Source organism: Gossypium hirsutum, chromosome A12 (genome assembly GCF_007990345.1).
Source record: "Gossypium hirsutum isolate 1008001.06 chromosome A12, Gossypium_hirsutum_v2.1, whole genome shotgun sequence".
NCBI classification, from domain to species: Eukaryota; Viridiplantae; Streptophyta; class Magnoliopsida; order Malvales; family Malvaceae; genus Gossypium; species Gossypium hirsutum.
This window is the reverse complement of record NC_053435.1, coordinates 18,443,399-18,464,169: the sequence shown is the minus strand read 5'-3', so window position 1 is coordinate 18,464,169 and position 20,771 is coordinate 18,443,399. Positions and strand designations below refer to the sequence as shown.

Sequence of the window (20,771 nt, the reverse complement as noted above, 5' to 3'; positions counted from 1 at the left end):
GCCCTTAGATCAACGCTTGTTGATTTTTAAGTGCTGTCTCGGTGTTCTGGAAATGGGTTTCTGACACCGAGATAAACTTTGTGCACATCTCTTCAAGGTTCGGCTTCTTTTCCTGTTGGTAGGGTGGTTGTTGGTAGCCTGGAGGTGGTTGTGGTATTTGATTTCCTTGACTGCCCCACAAGAAATTGGGGTGGTTCCTCCAACCTGCATTATAAGTGTTACTATATGGATTGTTTTGAGGTCAAGGATTATTACCCATGTAATTTAATTGCTCGTTATTCATGTTGTGGCCATAAGGTTGGTATTCCGAATGGTTTGTTCCACCTCCACTTGCTTTGCACTGCGTTACTAGGTGAACTTGTGAAGAACTAAGAAAACCATCAATTTTCTTATTCAAGAGTTCTACCTGATTAGAGAGCATGGTGACCTAATCGACATTATAAACACCAGCTGCTTTCATTGTCTTTGTCCTCATGACTTACCACTGATAGTTATTCAATGACATCTCCTCTATGAACTCATAAGCATCTTCAGGTGTTTTATTAATGATGGTTCCGCCAGCACCTGCGTCAACCATTTGTCGAGTCGAAGGATTCAGGCCATTATGGAATGTTTGAACCTGAAGCCAAAGCGGTAACCCATGGTGAGGCCACCTTTTCAAAAGGTCTTTGTATCTCTCCCATGCATCGTAGAGTGTTTTTAAATCCATCTGCACAAAAGAAGAGATATCATTACGTAATTTAGCCGTTTTAGCCGGCGGAAAATATTTTAGGAAAAATATTTCGGTCATTTGTTCCCAAGTAGTAAATGACCCTCATGGTAACGAGTTCAACCACTGTTTAGCTTTGTTCCTCAATGAGAAAGGGAATAACCGAAGACGAATGACATCGTCAAAAATGCCATTAATTTTAAATGTATCGTATAGTTCCAAAAATTTTGCTAAGTGAGCGTTGGGATCTTCATCCTGCAAACCATCAAACTGAACAAACTGTTGTATCATTTGAATTGTGTTAGGTTTTAGTTCAAAAGTATTTGCAGCTACAGCAGGTGTAACTATGCTTGATACAGTTTCTGTTAAAGAAGGTTTAGCAGAATCATACATAGTGCGTGGAGTAGGATTTTGATTAACCGCAATTTCAAGAGGTAGCTGATTGTCTTGGTTTTTAGCCATCTCTTCAGTTAGGGGTTGAGTATCGTCTTCTGGCTCATTCTCTGTGTATCTTAGGCTTTGCCTTATTTCTCTTTGGTTTTTGCAGACTGTGCGATCGATTTCTTCGTCAGAAAGTAGTGGTCTTGACGGGTTTCTTCTAGTCATAAACTATAAAAACCTGTCAGAAGAAAGAAAAAAGAAAAATAGTAAATTAGAATAAAATTAAAAATAAAATTAGTTTTCAAGAAAAATAAATGGCTAAAGTAATAAAAATTGAGTGTTCCTAATATTTTAGTTCCCCGGCAACGGCGCCAAAAACTTGATCGCGTGTTTTCGTGATAGGTTTTAAATATTTTTAACTAATAGTTCTTCAAACTAACTATTATCGCGATGTAGGCAAGTGTACCTATCGAACAGTAGTATAGTTTTAGGAAGACCGGATTGTCGAACCCAAGGGAACTAAAAGTACTAGTAATAACTGTCTTTTTATTATCTAGCCTAAGAATAAAGAGGTCTTTGTTTTAACTAACTAATTATCTAAACTAAGAATTCACAGAGAATGGAATTGGGGAATTTCTTTTGGGAAAATTGATTGAATTAAGACAATACCTAAGGAAAAATCCACCTAGACTGTACTTGTTATCCTGGCTCCAAATCGGATAATTTATTCATTTAACTTGTTCCATAGAGATCCCTAAGTTATGTTATTATCCCTATTCAAGACTAATAACGTCTAATACCTAGATTGAATAATTGAGACTTTTCTCTAATTAACACCCTAGGGTTGTATTAACTCGATCTATGGATCCCCTTATTAGGTATCACCCTAATTCGGCAAAATCTTGTCACCCTATGTCTAGGCGCGCAATCAACTCCGCTTAATTATGACAAATGTACTCTTAGACAGGGTCTATTACTCCTCTGAATAAGAGCTTATCTTGAATTAGTATCCTGGGATATCAAAACAAGAATTAAGAACACATAATTAAGAACAAGTTAAATATTTATCATACAATTCAGAAAATAATAACAAGATTCATTTTAGGTTTCATTCCTCTCAGGTATTTAGGGGATTTAGTTCAAAACTAGAAAAGAAAACATCTTAGAAGAATAACAAATACAAAACATAAAGAAAACCCAAAACTCCTGAAGGGAAATTGAGGAAAGATCTTCAGTCTTGATGGTGAACCGGCTTCTGAGATAGATCAATCGGATTCCTTGGAGTAATTCCTTACTCCCTATTCTGTGCCCCACTTTTCTTCCTACTCTAGGGTGTATTTATAGGCTTTGGAATGCCTAAGAGCCCTCAAGATTAGCCTTTTCCGAATTGGACTCAACTTGGGCTCAGTAGGGACACGCCCGTGTGCGATTACTTCAGGCCGTGGTCAAACCTGCCAAATTGACACAGCCGTGTGGTCCACCCTTGTGAGGAGGTCCAAGCCGTGTTGATTTCGTACTTTTGCCTATTTTCTCCGGTTTTAGCCCGTTTCTCGTTCCTTTCGCTCTCATATGCTCTCATAAGTATAAACATGAAATTAAAGCATTAGGAGCATCGAATTCACTAATTCTAATGGGAAATCATCCATAAAATACGTTTAACATGGGGTAAAAACATGTATAAATTACAGTTTATCAGTAGGCAGTGGTGCTTGAGGCAGCTTTGGCCTTGGCTTGAAAAGCACCTTCTTGGTGCTCCTCCATCCTGCTAGCTCTTCTTTGCTCCTGAGCATAGAGGGCATTAATAAGCTTAGTTAAAGAGATGCTTATTAGGTCTCTTGAATCCTCAAGGGATGAAATTTTTGCCTCATATCTTTCAGGCAATGTTGAGAGTACCTTCTCCATGATCCTTGCCTCACTGAACTATTCTCCTAGCAACCTTATGCTGTTCACCACAGCCATAATCCTATCTGGGTACTGCTTCACTGTTTCTTCCTCCTTCATCTTCAAATTCTCAAAATCTCACATCAGATCTAACAGCTGCTACTGCCTTCTCCTTTCAGTGCCTTGAAACTCCTCCTTAAGCTTGTCCTAGGCTTGCTTTGGTGTCTCACAAGCTATGATTCTGGTGAAAATGACTTCTGACACACAATTCTGGATGCAGGACAAGGCTTTGTGCCTCTTGGTCCTCTCATCTACGTGCTGGCTGATTTGAGCCACTGTGGGATTGGCTTTGAGTGGAGCTGGCTCAGCATCCATGTTTACAACTTCCCATAGATCAAATGCTTGCAAGTAAGTCCTCATCTTGACCACCCATATATGGAACCTTTAACCATTGAAGACTGGTGGTGCTACTAGAGAGAATCCTGAAGAAGCCATTCGATTTAAGGTTTAAATGCAACAGGTCCACTAAGACAATGGCTCTAGATACCAACTGTTAGAGTTTAAGAAACAAAGCAACTTAGCTGAACCTAAGTCTTGAGCAACAAGGCTCGCGGCTTGTGGAAGAAACAATTAGAAATTTGCTTAGAAACAATATGAATGAAATCTGATAAATTTCATTAAAAATGATGAAGCATATATGAATGAAATCTGATAAACTTCATTAAAAATGAACTTTGGTATAAAGCCATTACATATACCAGACAATGGCTGGTCAAAATCAACAAATACATCACTTAAAATTACCTAACTCCACTTAATACATTGGAACTAGGTGAAATTAACTTGCACACTTAAGCAAAGCTGGTAATCAGCTTTTTACCATCAAGTTACATCAAATACAAACTAAACTAAGTTCAAAATAAACTAGAACACATTACATTAACTAAAGTTACAGATGAACAAAACAAAACGGCTGCAACACTTGGCTCTACAAATTTTTGCTTGGCATGAGCTGCTCGATCTGCTTGCTGGTGCATGTGTTGTATGAAGGGCCATTCTCTAACATGAGTAATTCCCATCTCTATCAATTAAAATGGAAAAAACTCGAGCATCGAACAATCAAAACCAATTGAGATACTTCTTAGTTGAGAGAATCTGGATGGACAGGCATTGCAATAGTTTTTAAATACTGCACAGGAAAGTTGATTAACAAATATAATGCAACGATGCGCACTTGTTCTGCTAGAGCGCAGAAGCGATGGAGGTTCTACTGGGGACGGAATTGAGCACGAAATGGAACTGGGATAAAATTGAAATTGAAATGAATTGTCGCGACCTAGCTTGTCATGTCTCTTAGGAATTAATCTTACAACGACTGGAAATAAAATTCACGAGGTTGTGTGAAACTCAGCAATTGTTTTTCTTTGTGTTCATCGTGCTTGTAATGATGTTGCTAATTGGATTGTCAAGAGCTCTTGAGTAGGGTCGTTACTTGTTGGCTACGTTACGAATCCTCTCGAAGCATTAAAAAATCTTGTTGTTTCTAACAATGTTGATTAATAAAAATGTCATGTTTTAAGTCCAAAAAAAAATGTGTTGGCGCATACACCCAACATATCCTTACCAGCTGGCTCAACTTATCATCTAAAATTCTCATATCAATCACATTCTTACTAAAACTTGGCCTTGTGACCATAACTTGTTCTTTCCACTTGAATGCTAATCCTCTACTAATTGTTTCTAGATTCATTTAAAAACCTCCCACCATCTTAAACTCATTCCTAACTTTTTTTTCGATTTTTCTTCCTTAGTTTTAGTCTCTATTAAAAATAACATTTAAAGGTTATGATTCCTCCTTGAGATTTTAAACTATTAAGTATGAACTTATCCCTTGACAGATGTAGGCTAAAAGCTTTATATCTCCTTAGTTTTTGTTATAAAACAACCACTTAAACCTCCATAGCTTTCATAAAAAACTTCTAACTTAGGAACCTTCGGCAACACTACCCTAGAGTTTTCTAGTAGAAGTTACTCATCTCTATTACCACACAACTTACATCTAGCCCCTTTCTTTTTACCTTCATCTTATTGATCCTCTCATTTTTCCTTTACTAATTGTACATCCTCCATTACCCTTCCTCCTACAATTAGATTGTTTGCAACTCCCTTCCTAGCCACTTTTTTCACCATTATATCTATTCTCATGTTAGGAGGAATATTGTAATTCTAGCATTCTATTCTCATACATTCCATAAGTTTCTTATCCCTCTTCATCTTATTACTCTTTATAACCTCCAAAATATTATCCTCTCTTCTACTACAACCTTTCCCATTACTCTATAACCCCTCCCCTAAATACTCCCCCTTCTCCCTCCTTCTGTAGCCTACATTATCACTCCTTTCTTATTCCTAACCCTATCATTCCCATTATCCTCAACAAGAACTTTACCCTTTTCTCTAATTTATTTTCAATCATACCTCCACATACCTTCCCAACTTCCCTAATCACATCCATGTTCATCCACATCTCATAACTCCTAGTTTTTGAAATTCTCTAATAATTTCCTCCGTCAAAATTCCAATTCCTTTGTATTTGTCAAAACCCACCACATATAAAACAAATATCAAAATCTTTTTATACCTCAACATTGCCCAACTCTCTCATTCCCTTCCACAGGTACCCAAACCCCCGCAATCATGGCTTACTCATCTCCACATTAAATCCAATCCTTGATAAGTTTCAACTATCCCATTTCCCAACACATGTGTCAACGGTAATCAAATAAAAAGTTATGTAACGTATTCTTCTAGCATTCTCAATTATCATCATATTCAATAGTAGATTATTTTTCTACATATAGAGATGAACAAGACTTGATTCGATTTAAAAAAATAAAAAAAATTTAAATTTTGAGTTAATCGAATAGAGTTATTCGAGTTATTCAAATTATACAAGTCAACTCGAATACTTCGAGTTTGGAGTTCAAGTTGAGTTGAATTTTACAATTTGAATAATTCGAATAACATATTGGTGTAAATACCCTTTTGGTCCCTTTTAATTTTGAAAAAGAGCAAATTGGTCTCTCTCAACAAAAATTTCAAAAAAATTTTTAAAAAATCAATATAATTTTTAAAATTCCAAATATTTATAAAAATTCCAAATTTTATATTTTTAAAAAAATTATAAAATTTTTAAAAAATTCTAAAAAAATAAATAAAGAAATTTAAAATTTAAAAATTTTCTAAAACAATAATTTTGAGACCTAAATAAGTTAATTAATGATTCAAGTTTATCATACTAAAATATTTTATTTTTTTATTATTTTTCTTTGAAAAAGTTTTAAAATATATATGGTTTCGATTTATCTATTTTAACATGGAATTAGCTATACTATAACAAAATTTTAATTTGACATGTTTAATTTTTTAATTTAACTCGAATAATTTCACTTTTTCAGCTCTAGTCGAGTTTCATTTCAATCAACTTGATTCAACAAAAAAAATTTGAATTGAGTTAGAATGATAAAATACGAATTGTCAACTCGATTAACTCGAAATTTTTTCACTCAATTCGATTGAACGCTCACATCTACCTACATTCATATGTTCATTTCCCAAAACTTATATCGTTTAGCATCTTATTCATCTCCTATCTCTGTAGGTTAAGGAAATATCCCATTACCATGCAAGGCCCATGTTCTAAGATTGCTCCATACTTTCCTTATAGGAGAAAGAAATTGCATATTTGGTTGTTTCCCATGTCCCGATCCTCTCACCTCCCTCACAATTCATGTACTTTTGAGAACTCCTTAAACACCTTTGTGATTAAGGACCTTTTCTGCGCGAATCTTTCACAAAAACGAGATTTGAGTTGATCTCCCAATTTTTCTCTTATCAAGTCCAAACACATCTATGAATATCCCTCATTCCAATCATATCTCTAGAGACATAAAGATCTCAAATCTAAATAGGTCAGGGATTTCAAAGTGTCTCCTTTATGCTTTCCAATAAATGTAGACTCCAAATCATAATTGACCAAATAAAGGAATATTCAATGCAAATATTCATTATTTTTTAAGTAAAGAAGAAATGAAAAATAAACAACCCTAATTAACTTAAGCAAAAAACCTCTTAAATCCTACTTGGAAGGAATACAAAGTAACAAAATGTAACATTCCAAACTCAATCTTTAAGGAAGATTCAAGAATGTTGTGTCACTAATTTAAAATCATTATCTTTAAAGCTACTTTTGGCGCAAACTAATTAAATTATAGTGTAAGTTGTTATGAAATATAAACTAACTGTGGTACAGGACTACATAAAATAGTACATTTTAAAAAGAAAACATAAATACTTCATTGTAATTTCATTAGAATCATACTTTCATGTGTTGGATTAAAATCCACAATTACGGGTACATATGTATAATCTATAATGCTGTTATAAAGTGTGATACAAAATTAAGTGACCAATTATGTTATAAGTACCATAGGCATTAAAGTATTATGGAAATTATGTGTAGATACCATAAGTTGTATTTATAATTTGATGAGGGCCCAAATTATAAATTCTCAAAATTAATTTAATAATCAGTTATTTAAAGAGGTAATGGTCTCCAAGTAATAGGGTTATCTCGTATATCTTTTCCATCACCATCAAAAAGTTATACAAGAGAGAAAAACTATTTTCTTGGAAGATAAAAAAAAACGTAAGATCTGAATAAGATCCGAATTTCAAGAATCAATGGATTTAGGTACTCTTCTGCATTTAGTTTTATTCTTGATGATTTTATATGAAAGATCCTAATTTAATAAAGTTTTATATTAGATATTGTTTTATGGTTCAAACAAGTGATATCCAAGTCTTGTCATTTCGAATAATTGAGAATATATTGATGACTTTGATATTTTGATTTGGGATTTTAGTTAAAGTATAGGTTTAATTTTTTAGGTTTATTTTTAGGTTTTTGGGTTTTGATATTTATGAATTTGAAAACCGATGGTGCAGTAGATTCAACTTCTTCTATTCTTTTTTTTTTTTTGTTTTCCTTCCATTTGCTGTTAATCTAGTCTCAATTTAGGGTTTCATATGTTTTTTAATGTTACAAATCTAACCTTTGTTCCCTGGTAGAGAAACAAGGACAGGTGAACAAAAGGAAGAGAAACAAGGATAGGTGAACAAAAGGGAGATGTGTTGATAACTGGTATTCTCTTGTTTTCTTCTAAACAAAAAAGTCGATTTTTTTATCCTAGTTGAAATTTCAGCTTTCTAATGCATTGATGAACTAAATTTTCATTGATTCCCAGTGTTAATGTAAATGTTTGTTGCTTAATTGGTCTTTTTAGTCTGTAATTGCTAATTGCTTGCGTAATATATGGAAATTAGCATAATTGGGTTTTACATTCATGATTGAATTTTCACTAAAGTCCTTTTTTGGCATGGGCGATCATTGGTAATCATGGATTTAAAAGCTAGAGAGAATATTGAAAAACTACTTGTTGTCTCTTTTGCCAGTACCGTGGGAATAGAAGAAGCTTTGATATTTATTAAATTTTGGCTATTTGAATGCTGAATGAGTCTCTTGTCCGTTCTATACTGAATGACTTTCGATTATATATATATATATATATAATATGCATGTTTTGATTGATTCAATATTTAAATTACGTTTCTGTATTAAACTCTATTGATTGAGTGTATGATTTATGAATTTTGATAATTAGGATATGATGATCGTTATTTTGAAAATTTATATAAATATAAATACGATTATCTTTTAATTTGATTGAAAGATGAGATTAAGAGAAATATTTTGGTTTTTAATTAAGGATGTCTAACATTTTAACTAGATTAGTTGAAATAAAAAGCTGTCAAAGTGACCTTTTGCGTAGATTAATTTATTTAAAATATAAACATGATTATATGTTTTTGTGATTCATGTATTTATTAATTGACCCAAAGGTAAGTTCATATTTGACAAAATTTCAACGACATCCATGGTGATAAATGTGTGACAATTATAAGGTATTTTATCTAAGCAATAAGTTAGTCCAAAGATTGATTAATTGTTTGACATAATTTATTGTTAATGTTTCATTGCTACAACAAGAATATCGTTTACTGTTAATACTATTGTCCAAAGACTTGATATTAATGTTGTATTTGGTATCTTGAGATGGAATTAGACATTATCTAGAATTTATTGTTTACTTATGAATATTGATGTGAGTTTATTTTTATTTTTTTTTTCCATATTCAGCTAGTTCATCTTTTGTTGCCACAATATCTGCTAATATAAATTCTATACCCATACTTAATGGGACTAAGTTTAAGGAATGGAAAAGACACTTACTTATAGTACTTGGTTTTATGGACATAGACCTTGCACTAAGGGAAGAACAACTCGCACCTCTCATTGTGGAAAGCACCCCTGATGTTGAAAGAGATTTTTAGAGGTGGGATCGTTCAAATTGCATTAGTCTAATGATCATGAAACACAACATTCCAGAAGCCTTTAGGGGCATAGAATCTAAAGAGATTACTCAGGCTAAGGGTTTCCCTTGACAAAATTGATAAATGTTTTGCTAAAAATGATAAGGTTGAGATGACATCACTTCTAACTTCTTTGATGTCTATGAAGTACAAGGGTCTATGAAGTATAAGGGTCAAGAAATGTGATGGAGTACACTATGGATATGTTTCATGTTGCTTCAAGACTTAAGGCACTTAAGATCTAGGTTTTTGAGGAATTGTTTTTCTTATGGTTTTGGTATCGCTTCTTACACAGTTTAATCAATTTAAAATTAGTTAAAACTGTCAAAAGGAGAAATAGACTCTAAATGAGCTCATTTCTCATTGTGTGCAAGAGGAAGAAAGGTTGAAGCGTGATAAGTCTAAAAGTACTCATTTGGCCAATGCCCTTAAAGACAAGGGCAAGAAAAAATATATCAGAATGAAGCTACTAAGGGTCCAACTCAAAAGACACAACAGCAAGCTATAGAGAGTTGTTTATTTTCTAACAAGTTTGGACACATGAAGAAAAAATGTGCCAAATATCATGTTTGTCGTGCAAAGAAAGGTATAATTCTTAATTTGGTCTATTTTGAGGTTAATTTAGCTTCAATACCTAGAAACACTTGATGGATAGATTCCGGAGCTACTGGTTATACAAGTGTTTCTATGCAGGATTGTCTGAGTTACCGAAAACTAAGTGATGGTGAAAGACTCATCTTTGTGGGTGATGTGAAATTGGTAGAAGTGGAAGCAATTGGGCATTTTAGGTTATTATTAGGAACTGATTTTTATTTGAATTTAAAAGACACTTTTATTATACCATCGTTTAGACAAAATTTAGTTTTTGTTTCTTCGTTGGACAAATAAGGATATTATTGTTCATTTGGAAACAATCAATTTATTTTGTTGTTAAATTCGAATGTTGTTGCCACTGGTTATTTAAATACTTATGAAAACCTTTATTTGTTAGAAACAGTTGCATCCTATAATGAAACCTTACATGTGAAATCATGCGGTATTAAATGCAAATTAAATAAGGAAAATTCAGCATCATTATGGCATAAGCATTTAGGTCATATCTCAAAAAGTAGAGTTGAACGTCTTTTGCCTGATGGTATTTTAGAGTCCTATGACTTCATAGACTTTGATGTTTGTGTCGATTGCATTAAGGGAAAACATACCAAAACCAAGAGATTGGGTGCCAACAGATCTTCAGACGTCTTAGAATTAATTCATATTGATATTATTGGGTCATTTCGTACGACATCCTAGAATGGTCAACAATATTTCATAAAATTCATAGACGATTAATCACGTTAGGGGTACCCATATCCCATCCATGAGAAATCTAAGTCTTTGGACGTGTTCAAAACTTGTAAAGCTAAAGTTGAGAATCAACTCAACAAAAGGATTAAGAACATCAGATCTGATCATGGTGGTGAGTACTATGGTAGATATGATGGCTCAGGTGAACAATGTACAAAAGTATTTGCAAAATTCCTCGAGGAATACGGTATTGTCCCACAGTACACCATACTAGGACCACTCAGTATAAATGGTGTAGCTGAAAGATGAAAGAAGATTCTTAAGGATATAGTGAGGAGTATGATTGCCCATTCTACCTTACCTAAGTCCTTTTGTGGAGAAGCAGTAAAGACAACAACTTACATTTTGAATAGAGTACCCACTAAAGTAGTTGTAAAAACACCTTATGAGCTTTGGATAGGTCAAAAGTCTAATCTAAAGCACTTTTACATTTGGGGATGTCCAGCTGAGGCAAAGCCTTATAGGCCACATGAAAATAGATTAAACTCCAAAAGAGTTAGAAGTTCCTTTTTTGGTTATTCTAAGGGATATAGGGGCTATAAGTTTTATGATCCCACAATTAGGAATATTTTTAAGAAGGGAACTGCAACATTTTTTGAGGATGTTGAGTTTGGAGGGAGAAATAATGTTAGAGACATTATTTTTTAGGAGTAATTAGATTCTAACTCAATTCCTACTATCACTTTTGATGATGTTCAGGTTCTCATACCTATCGATAATCAATAAGCGAATCCGGAACCTTAACAAGATAATGTTGAATAACTCTCTATTCAAGATGAGGTAATTTTTTCGAAAGAACAAACTCAACAACCTCAATAACAAGTGCCATTAAAGAGGTCAACAAGAGAAAGGAGAAATGCTATTCCAAATGATTATGTTGTATTTCTCCAAGAACATGAGGATGATAATGGAATAATTGAATATGATCCAGTTAACTTTCGTTAGGCCATGAAAGGTTCTAATTCTCAAAAGTGGATTGATGCCATGAAAGATGAGTATAAGTCTATGCAAGACAATAAAGTTTAAGAACTTGTCCCATTACCTAAAGGTGCAAAACCAATTGGCTGTAAATAGATATTTAAAACCAAGAGGGATACAAATGGTAATGTTGAGAGGTATAACGCGTGTCTTATAGCTAAAGGATATAATCAGAAAGAAGACATTGATTTTATAGAGATTTTCCCTCCAGTTTCATCGAAAGACTCTTTCAGGATAATTTTGTCGCTTTTAGCTCATTTTGACCTTTAGTTATATCAGATTGATGTTAAGATTGCATTTCTCAATGGCGACATTGAACAAACAATTTATATGGTCCAACCGGAAAACTTTGAATTGGAAGACCCAAAGAATATGGTTTTCAAATTGACAAAATCCATCTATGGACTCAAACAAGCTTCTCGTCAATGGTACCACAAGTTTCGTCAAGTAATTATCTCATTCGATTTTGAGATGAATATTGTTGATGATTATGTGTATCACAAATTCAGTGGGAGTAAGCACATATTCTCAATTCTATATGTCGATGACATTTTGCTTGCCGCTAATGATATAGGCTTATTGCATGAAACCAAGAGGTTTTTGTAATAGGCCCAATTTGCCCGGGCTATTAAAAGTCTAAAAAACAGAATAAACCAAATAAAAGAAAATAAAGTTTTTTTAAACAGTCCATTTTACAAGGCCCAAAATACTTAAACCCAATGCCCCAATTACACCCAAGCCTATGCCGTAGCCCAAATACCCAAATGCTGCCCAAAATTCATTAGATCCAAAATGCACGAGGCCCAAAAGGCCCAAATAGTTAACAGAAGACAGAAGGCCTAGGGTTTCTGAAACCCTAGGCACCGCAAGCACCAGACGAAGGCCCCTAAACTCGCACCGCAATCGGCGCGCCAATCCCACCACCAACAGATTCGTGCTATCAACCCCCCATCGTCGCCACAATCAGTGCGCCAGTGAATTGTCATCAGCGCCCGATCGTCGTCGGTTTTCTTGTTGTCACCTACAAAAAAGGGAAAGAAATACACAGCAAATATGGCAAGGAATCGAACAAAAAAAACACACCAAATTTGTACTTAGAAAATAGGGGCTATAAAAGCCGAATATTTTCACTGTAATGGGAATAATTTTTACAGAGATAAAAAATAGATACACGCATATATACAAGAAAGAAATACAAGCAGTTTCTTTTTTGAAAAAGGTGATTTAGTTACATATTTCGTTCCTTATTGTTTATTTCTTCTTGTTCAACATATATGAATCATTTTTTACAACAAAATTGTCGGTATTTAGAAAAGAAAAGAAATTACCTGCTGTTCACCAAGATAAATGAAGGTTTTAACCTTCCAACCGTCGTGTACGGCGGCGCGTGTGACGCGTGGGCGCGTGCAGCTCAATGATCGGAGCTTGGCCTGACGGAGGCCGGAGGCCGAAGCCTGGAGAGCTTTTCTCTTTCAAAGGATTTTAAGTTTTTTTTAAAACTAGCTTTAAAAAATAAATTTTTGGGCCAAAATCTGATTTATATAGTATTATAAAAACAGTGTCGTTTTGCTTAGTTTAATAAGCACCGAAACGGCACCGTTTAAGTGAAGGATCCGCGCGTTGACCCGTGACCGGGGGAGGATCCGCGCATTTTTGGTGGATGGAAAAATTGCCATTTGAGCCCTTCCGCATTTTTATATTTATAATTTTATTTTATTTTTATTTTAATTCGGCCCCAACCTTTTATTTTTTTCAATTTAGTCCTAATGGCTGTTATAAAATTTATTTTGGGAACGACGTCGTTTTTGGGATTAGGGCTAATTGCCCAGTGAGTCCCTCGGATTTTCGCACGTGTTTCAATTAAGTCCAATTTTTTTATTTTAAAATTATCCCTAAAGTTTTAATTTTATTTAATTTTAATCCTTTTAATTTTTTTTATAATTTATATATTATTTATTTTTACTATAAACATTATTTATATATGTAAAAATTATTATATATATTATTTTTATTTATGTATTATTTATCATATTATTTATATATTTATTATATATTTTATTTATATATTTATTATATATTATATCATTTTACTATATATATTATTCATTATATTATTTTTGTTCTATTATATATTATATTATTTTGTTTTTTATTATTTATTATGTATAATTTTAAAAATTTTAAATTATTATTAAATAATATATATATATCATTATTAAATGTTTAGTATTTAGTATGTAATATTCTAAAATTTACTATAAAATTTTGTTCCTATTTAACATATTAATATTTTTATAAATATATATTAAGTTATTATATCATATAGTATATTTTTATATATTAATCATTTTTTTAAAAATTCTCCTTTATTATTTATATATTGTTTTAAATATTTTATTTTTTTACCTCATTTATTTTTTATTGTATTTAATTTTTTGTATTTATTTTTTTTATATTTTATATGTTCATAATTTGTTTATTTATTTTTGCATCTTTTTGTATTTATTTAGTATTGTTTTAGTATGTTAATTTTATCTCATAAATTATTTGTTATTTTTATGTTATTTATTGTTTTCATATATTTGCATGGAAATTGATTATTTATGTTGTTATTTTAAGTTATATTTGCATGAAATATTATTGTATATATTATGTAATTTATATTGTTATATTCATTGTTTTCTATGTTGTATTTTGCATGAAATGTAATGTATGTATATTTATGTTATTTATGATTATATCTGCATGAAATGTTAATGTATATTATGTAATTTATGTCGTTATTTATCATTTTCTATATTATATTTGTATAAAATGTTAAAGTATGTATCATATAGTTTATATTATTTAGTAATATGTTAAATGCATCATTGTTTTTTAAAAATCTATATTTCATTTAATCCAAAAGAATTTTAAAAATGAGGCAATGTTTTTTGTATTTAGGAATTCGGGAAGTAGTGTCCTAACATGCTGGGTTGCGATTTCCCGTTTGTCTAAATATCTAAAATATCCTTCTAAATAGATTTTGTAAATCACGAGATGATTTCAGTTACTAAAGTCTAAGAATATCGTGTCCAATCAAGCTGGATGTGATGTTTGTATTCTTTTGGAGCGAAGGAATCTTGATACGATCACGGCTTCCCATAAGCTAAGTCCAAGCCGAGATCCGACGGTGCTACCTTAAGGGCCGATCACAAGGGCTCGTGCAAAACAATTTAAAGAAGCTGTTATAGCTTTAGTTCAGCATGTGTGGGATGATGTCAATGCTAGACCTATCGAACCAGTTAGTGGCCATTTTGGAAATCCATGCCGAACTTTTCTACAAGTTCATTTCAGCTCACCAAGCTCACCTTCAGTTCATGTTAGCTCCCATGTAGCTCCACACCAGCTCATTAGCTCGAGACCAGCTCATTATCAGCTCACGAGTTTAGGCCCAGCTTGGGTTTAACTCATGAATTATCCATTAGCTCATGGAGTTCACTTTGAATTCATTTGACTACTATTGACTTTTTAATTAATAAGTTCAATAATTAGTTAATTAATATCCTACATATTAAATTTAGTTCACATTAGTTATATTAAGTATGTCTTAAAAGTGTTTATTGATGATAATTAAATTTGTCATAACCGAATTTAATGTTGATATTTATGTTCACATTAGTTTGAATTAATTATGTTCACATTTCTTGTAAGAACGCAATGGACATATGGAGATTAAAAGCAAGCATGAATTTTGAAGGTGCATGGACGGTTGGGGGGCTTGAATCTCTTAGGTGCATGTTCGGCCAAGTGCATGTATGACCATATTCAATGTCTTTAAGGTTCATGAATGTTTCCATTCATGTATGGTGTGCTATCTCTTCATTCTCCAAGGTGACTATTCAGCCAAAGGGCACTCACACATGCATGAAGATAGCTTGGCCAATTAGCTTCTCCATGACTCTCCTTAATTCGTTCACACCTATTTCATATGGCAAGACCATTCGGTTCACCTTGTTCACACTAGAAGACTCTTCAACATTTGATTTCACACACATGATGGCCCTTGGAGTGTCCACAATTAATTCATACTTTTTGGCCAAACATTGCTTCATTTAACAAGGTTGGCCGAATCTATAAGTGACCATTGGATATCATGCATTCACATTGAGTTTTCTTAAGCATGAAGATGCATTCATCCACCATTCCCAAAACCGAATCTGGTCATACATATTAAGAGTTATTTTTCTAGAATTTTCTTTTAATTAATGTGTAAGTATGAAAGGCCATTTGGCTACCTAGACTTAGGCTTATAAATACTTGTTCAATTTCCATGTAAAGGACTTTTGAAACTTTTGTTAATGTGATGCTGCCGAAATTGTGAGGCATACTTTTCTTATATTTCGTTCAAAGATTCATTTGGCGTTCCTAACGTTCTAGTTGTGTCAACCGTGTTCTTTGTCGTACCCGAACTTATCGCTATTCGTAGTGTGGCATTCAACATACCGAGGTTCCTATCTTGTTAGATAGTGGGTCGAGGTTTCCCTTACCAAACCTATAACCGAACTCAAAAGGCTAAATCAACGGGTCGATACCATCTCGGTATTTGGTTCTTGAAAGTACCTTTAGTAGTTCAAACCCGTTCTTTCTTCTTTACCTAATCGAACCTAAACCGCCCAATTTGTTCATACCATTTTGTTCCTACCCTTTCGTTCCTACCATTCCAGTCGTACCCTTCTTTCTACTCTGACTATACCTTCAACTCAACTAATCCTAACGTAACTTCTCGTAGACGATCAGGCAATCTACATACGACTCGACTCTTCTCGAGACGGTTCGTATCATCTGGTATCAGAGCTACCTAAAACGAGAAGCTTAGACGTTCGAAGCGGAGCATTCCCGAGGTAGATTCAGAAAAAAAAAGTTATAAGAGAGTCAAGCCAAGAAATTGATTATTTTTTTTCTTAATGTCAAAAGTTTGGAAAAATTTTAAAAATATCGATATTTTTACTTGTGTTTGCTGCATATGTCTGTTATTTTGTTTTCGCACACATTGCATTTGCATGACCGCTGTGGTCGCACCCTTAAGTGGGAGTGAGAAGCTATGCTTTCGTGAGGTTTTCACCTCCGCATGGGCTAGTGGATTGCTTCCGGGATACATCTGTACCTATGTCTTCGTGAGATTTTCATCTCCGCATGATCATAGGGAAATGTGTCCCCCTGAACTGAACTTGGTCTATATGAGCCTATAATGGGTTAGGATCGAGGAATCTGTTGGTTCAGGTACTTTCGCTTTAGAACTGAAACATATATAGTGAACTTTAAGTGCTTACCCTAGGGAGTACAGTGATAGCCTTTAGTAAGCTACCCTTATAAGTGCTTGTTTATTATACCATTTATATATGATACTGACCTATTTTATTTTGCTATCATTGCATGTCACTCAACATTTAAAGGTGTCAATTCTCGGTTCGATTTCGAGATTAGAAAGTTTTGTAATGAGGAACGAATATCTTGATAAAGTGGAGGACAACGCTTCTGTCTGTACGTGGTCAGATAAAACTTAGTTAGAGAAAGGAGATAGTGTCACCGAAGGGTATACGTCAGAGTTGTGGGACTTCACTCGTATCAGTTAGATACAAAATGAGTTTTAGGAGTTGAAGGACATTTGGGCCCAATAGGATGACGAGGCTATGCAGCTGTTCTACCAGAATTATGAAGATCTTCCCTATTTGCTAGACATTAAGGTGGATAAGCATCTGTTTTGAGCTATGGTACAGTTTTGGAACCCTTCTTATAGTTGTTTTACATTTGGAGAGATAGACTTAGTACCTACTTTGGAGGAGTATACGACCTTGCTTCACTGTCCAAAAATTCAAGGTAGCAAAGCTTATGTTAGGGCTGCTAATCTCCCAACTTTCGTGAAGAAATTAATGATGATCACAGGGATGAGTGAACAGTGGGCCGCAGCTCGAATCCAACAAAAGGGTGATGGTAAATGCATTCCATGGGCAAGTTTGAGGGATCTGATGTTAGCGCACCCAGATGTGAAGAAGAGGGTTGATGTCTTGGCCTTAAGTATTTATGGTTTGGTGATTTTCCCCAAAGCTATGGGGCACATAGATGAGGCAGTTGCGGATTTATTCGATCGACTTGGTAAACAGAACACACCTGTGCCTGCAATCCTAGCTGAGACGTTTAGATCCTTGAGTACATGTCGGAGATCTGGTGAAGGTAGATTCATTGGATGTGCACAGTTGTTGTTAGTATGGTTCCACAGTCACTTTTAGAAGGTTGATAAGGTTCCTTGCCGAGTGTTCTTTGAGGATTATTCTCCCTTAAAGGAAGCAGCAGCTACGCTGAGGAGGGACGATATTATAGAGGAAAGGTGGATGGAAATACTTCAGAATCTCCGAAAGGAAGATGTTATGTGGAAAGCCCCTTGGATGGCTCCTAATGAAGTCTTTTATCGTTGCGAAAGTTTTGATTGGGTACCTCTTCCTGGAATTTGGGGAGTTGTTGGTTATGCACCATTACTCGTCCTAAGGCAATACAAAGCGGGGCAATTTATACCGACAACACAAGGGTTAGCTCAGAGTGATTTCTCATATAATGGGGATCATTATAAGAAGAAGATGTGAGAGATTTTGAAGGCTTGGAAGAAGATTTGCTGTGTGAAGATTCTGACTGAAGGCCCGATGATAACCCTTGAGTACAAAGGGTGGTTTACCAAGAGGATCAATGATAACATCCCTAGGCCGAGTTTGGAGGCTACTCGATCAATAGAGGAAAATTTACGAGTGGTTCCATCAGAGTTAGAAGTCATAAAGCAAGAGTTTGAAAGGAAGAGTTGGGAGCTTGGGAAAAAGATAGAGAAGCTAGAGGAAGAGAAGATATACCTAAGCTTAGACGTCGATGTTCAGAAAATTGAGGTTGAAAAAGTGAGGAAAGAAAAGAGGGAGATTGAGGAAAACCGAGATGACTTGAAGATACAATATAAGAGGATACAGCTATCAATGAAGATAGTTGGATTGGGGAAGTCTTCAGAGCAGTGGCAACAAGAGGTTCAAGAAGAAAGAGCTAAAGCCGAGAATTGGGAGAAGAAGTTCAAAGAGATGCAGACGCAGAATCAGGCCCTAGAAAAGGAGAATCAAGGATTAAAAGCTAAGGTGACTGAGCTTGGACGATCTCTTCATCATCACCAAAGTCGTAACTTTGCGGTCGAGTTAAAGGCAAGTCTGAACAAGATCGAGGAAATGAAGCACAATATTAGAGGGTTGGAAACAGCATTGTGAAACTGTGAACTTCAGATTGAGTAGCTGGAGGCAAGATAAGGACATTGGAAGGGAGAGCTTCACCATTTTCAAGATCAAGTCAGAGATAGAGACTACCTCATGGGAGAAGCCATAGTCCAGATTCGAGAGGTTGCTAATCATTTGCAAGACCTGGCAACGCAAGCTAATGCATTAAGTGCAAAGTATGAGTCATTTTCAAATAGAGGTCGAAAGTTAGCTTTGTTATTGGATAAGGTTAAAATTCTGAGCCTGAGGGCGAAAGCGTATTTGTAATCCTTTTTGTATAAATATTTTTGTTTCTTAAATAATGTTTTCTAAAAGAAACTGAATCAGAATCAATATCTTTTTACATTCATGCATTTGCATCTCATTGCATCATATGCATTCAAATTTATAGAAAGACCCTAATTAGTTAAAATTACAAAGAGAGGGAGAGTGTGAGAGAAAGAGAAAACCTGGAAGCAACACATCCTTACGGTACACGCACTAAGACAAAGAATATGGATCAAAGACTTGAACAGATCTAGAGAGAAATGCAAGAGCAATTGCAGGAACAATTGGCAAAAATCCAACAGGAGATGAAGGATCAAATGTTGGAGGCCCAAAGGAATATGATGGCTGAAATGGCTCAGCTGTTGAAGGGGCAACGGATAAAGAAAAGGCCCCTATGACTATCACTGAAGAGGATAATGAGGATCATCCTTCGGGTTTTACCCCACCCCATGTGCAAACTCAACCTGAGGCATATCCCCAAAGGCCGTCTGTCACAATAAGGCCTCAACATGGGCAAGTCGATGCTGGAACACCCGTGAACTTCCAAACTGGCTCGGGATCCAACCCGGGAGATAACCTTACCAATCCAATCATCCCTAATTTAGATGTAATTGAGAGGGAAGAGATGAGGCTCGAATCATCAAGGCAATTAAAGGAACATTGCAGATGGTTAGAGGAGAAATCCCAGGCATTGGAAAATGCTGATATTCATCAGGGAATTAATGCCAAAGACTTGAGTTTGGTCCCAGATTTAGTGCTTCCACATAAGTTCAAGATGCCAGAATTTGAGAAGCACAATGGGACTACTTGCCCTGAGACCCATATCACCATGTTCTGTAGGCGAATGACTGGCTATGTAAACAATGATCAACTATTGATTCATTGTTTCCAGGATAGTCTGGTTGGGGCAACAGCTAGGTGGTACAATCAATTGAGCCGCGCTAGGATCAATTCTTGGAGAGACTTAGCGCAAGCCTTCATGCAACAAAATAGTTATATGACTGACATGACTCCTGATAGAATCACTCTGCAGAACATGGAAAAGAAGCCTAATAAGAGCTTTAGGCAATATGCACAAAGGTGGAGGGAGGTTGCCATGCAAGTTCAACCACCACTCTTGGAGAAAGAAACTACCATGCTGTTCATTAACACCTTGAAAACCCCATTCATTACTCATATGATTGGAAGTACCACCAAGAGCTTTGCTGATATAGTTATGGCAAGGGAAATGATCGAGAACGCCATAAGGGGTGGTAAGATAGAGGGGGAAACTACTAAAAATTAGCCCGAAGAAGGAAAGATAATGAGGTAAACAATACGAGTAGTTATAACTCAAAAGCGATTTTGGTTAGTCAGCCCAAAGCCACTACAGTTGGGCAACAGGGTTCCTAAAAGTAGGGATCTGACACGAGACAAAACTCTAAAAATGTCTCATT

The 20,771-nt window shown here is 34.8% G+C and overlaps 1 protein-coding gene and 1 non-coding gene across 2 annotated transcripts; both read left to right on the top strand.

The window, feature by feature from the left end:
* The first annotated feature begins 635 nt into the window (after positions 1-635).
* LOC121212099 (small nucleolar RNA R71) lies at positions 636-742 on the top strand. Its single transcript, XR_005907309.1, has one exon. It is a non-coding gene; the product is annotated as a small nucleolar RNA R71 (small nucleolar RNA).
* A 16,796-nt stretch (positions 743-17,538) lies between these two features.
* LOC107921606 (uncharacterized) lies at positions 17,539-18,408 on the top strand. The gene is made up of 2 exons (XM_016851440.2): positions 17,539-18,033; positions 18,112-18,408. Exons 1-2 carry the CDS (start codon positions 17,539-17,541, stop codon positions 18,406-18,408), a joined length of 792 nt encoding a protein of 263 aa, XP_016706929.2.
* The last annotated feature ends 2,363 nt before the right edge of the window (positions 18,409-20,771 follow it).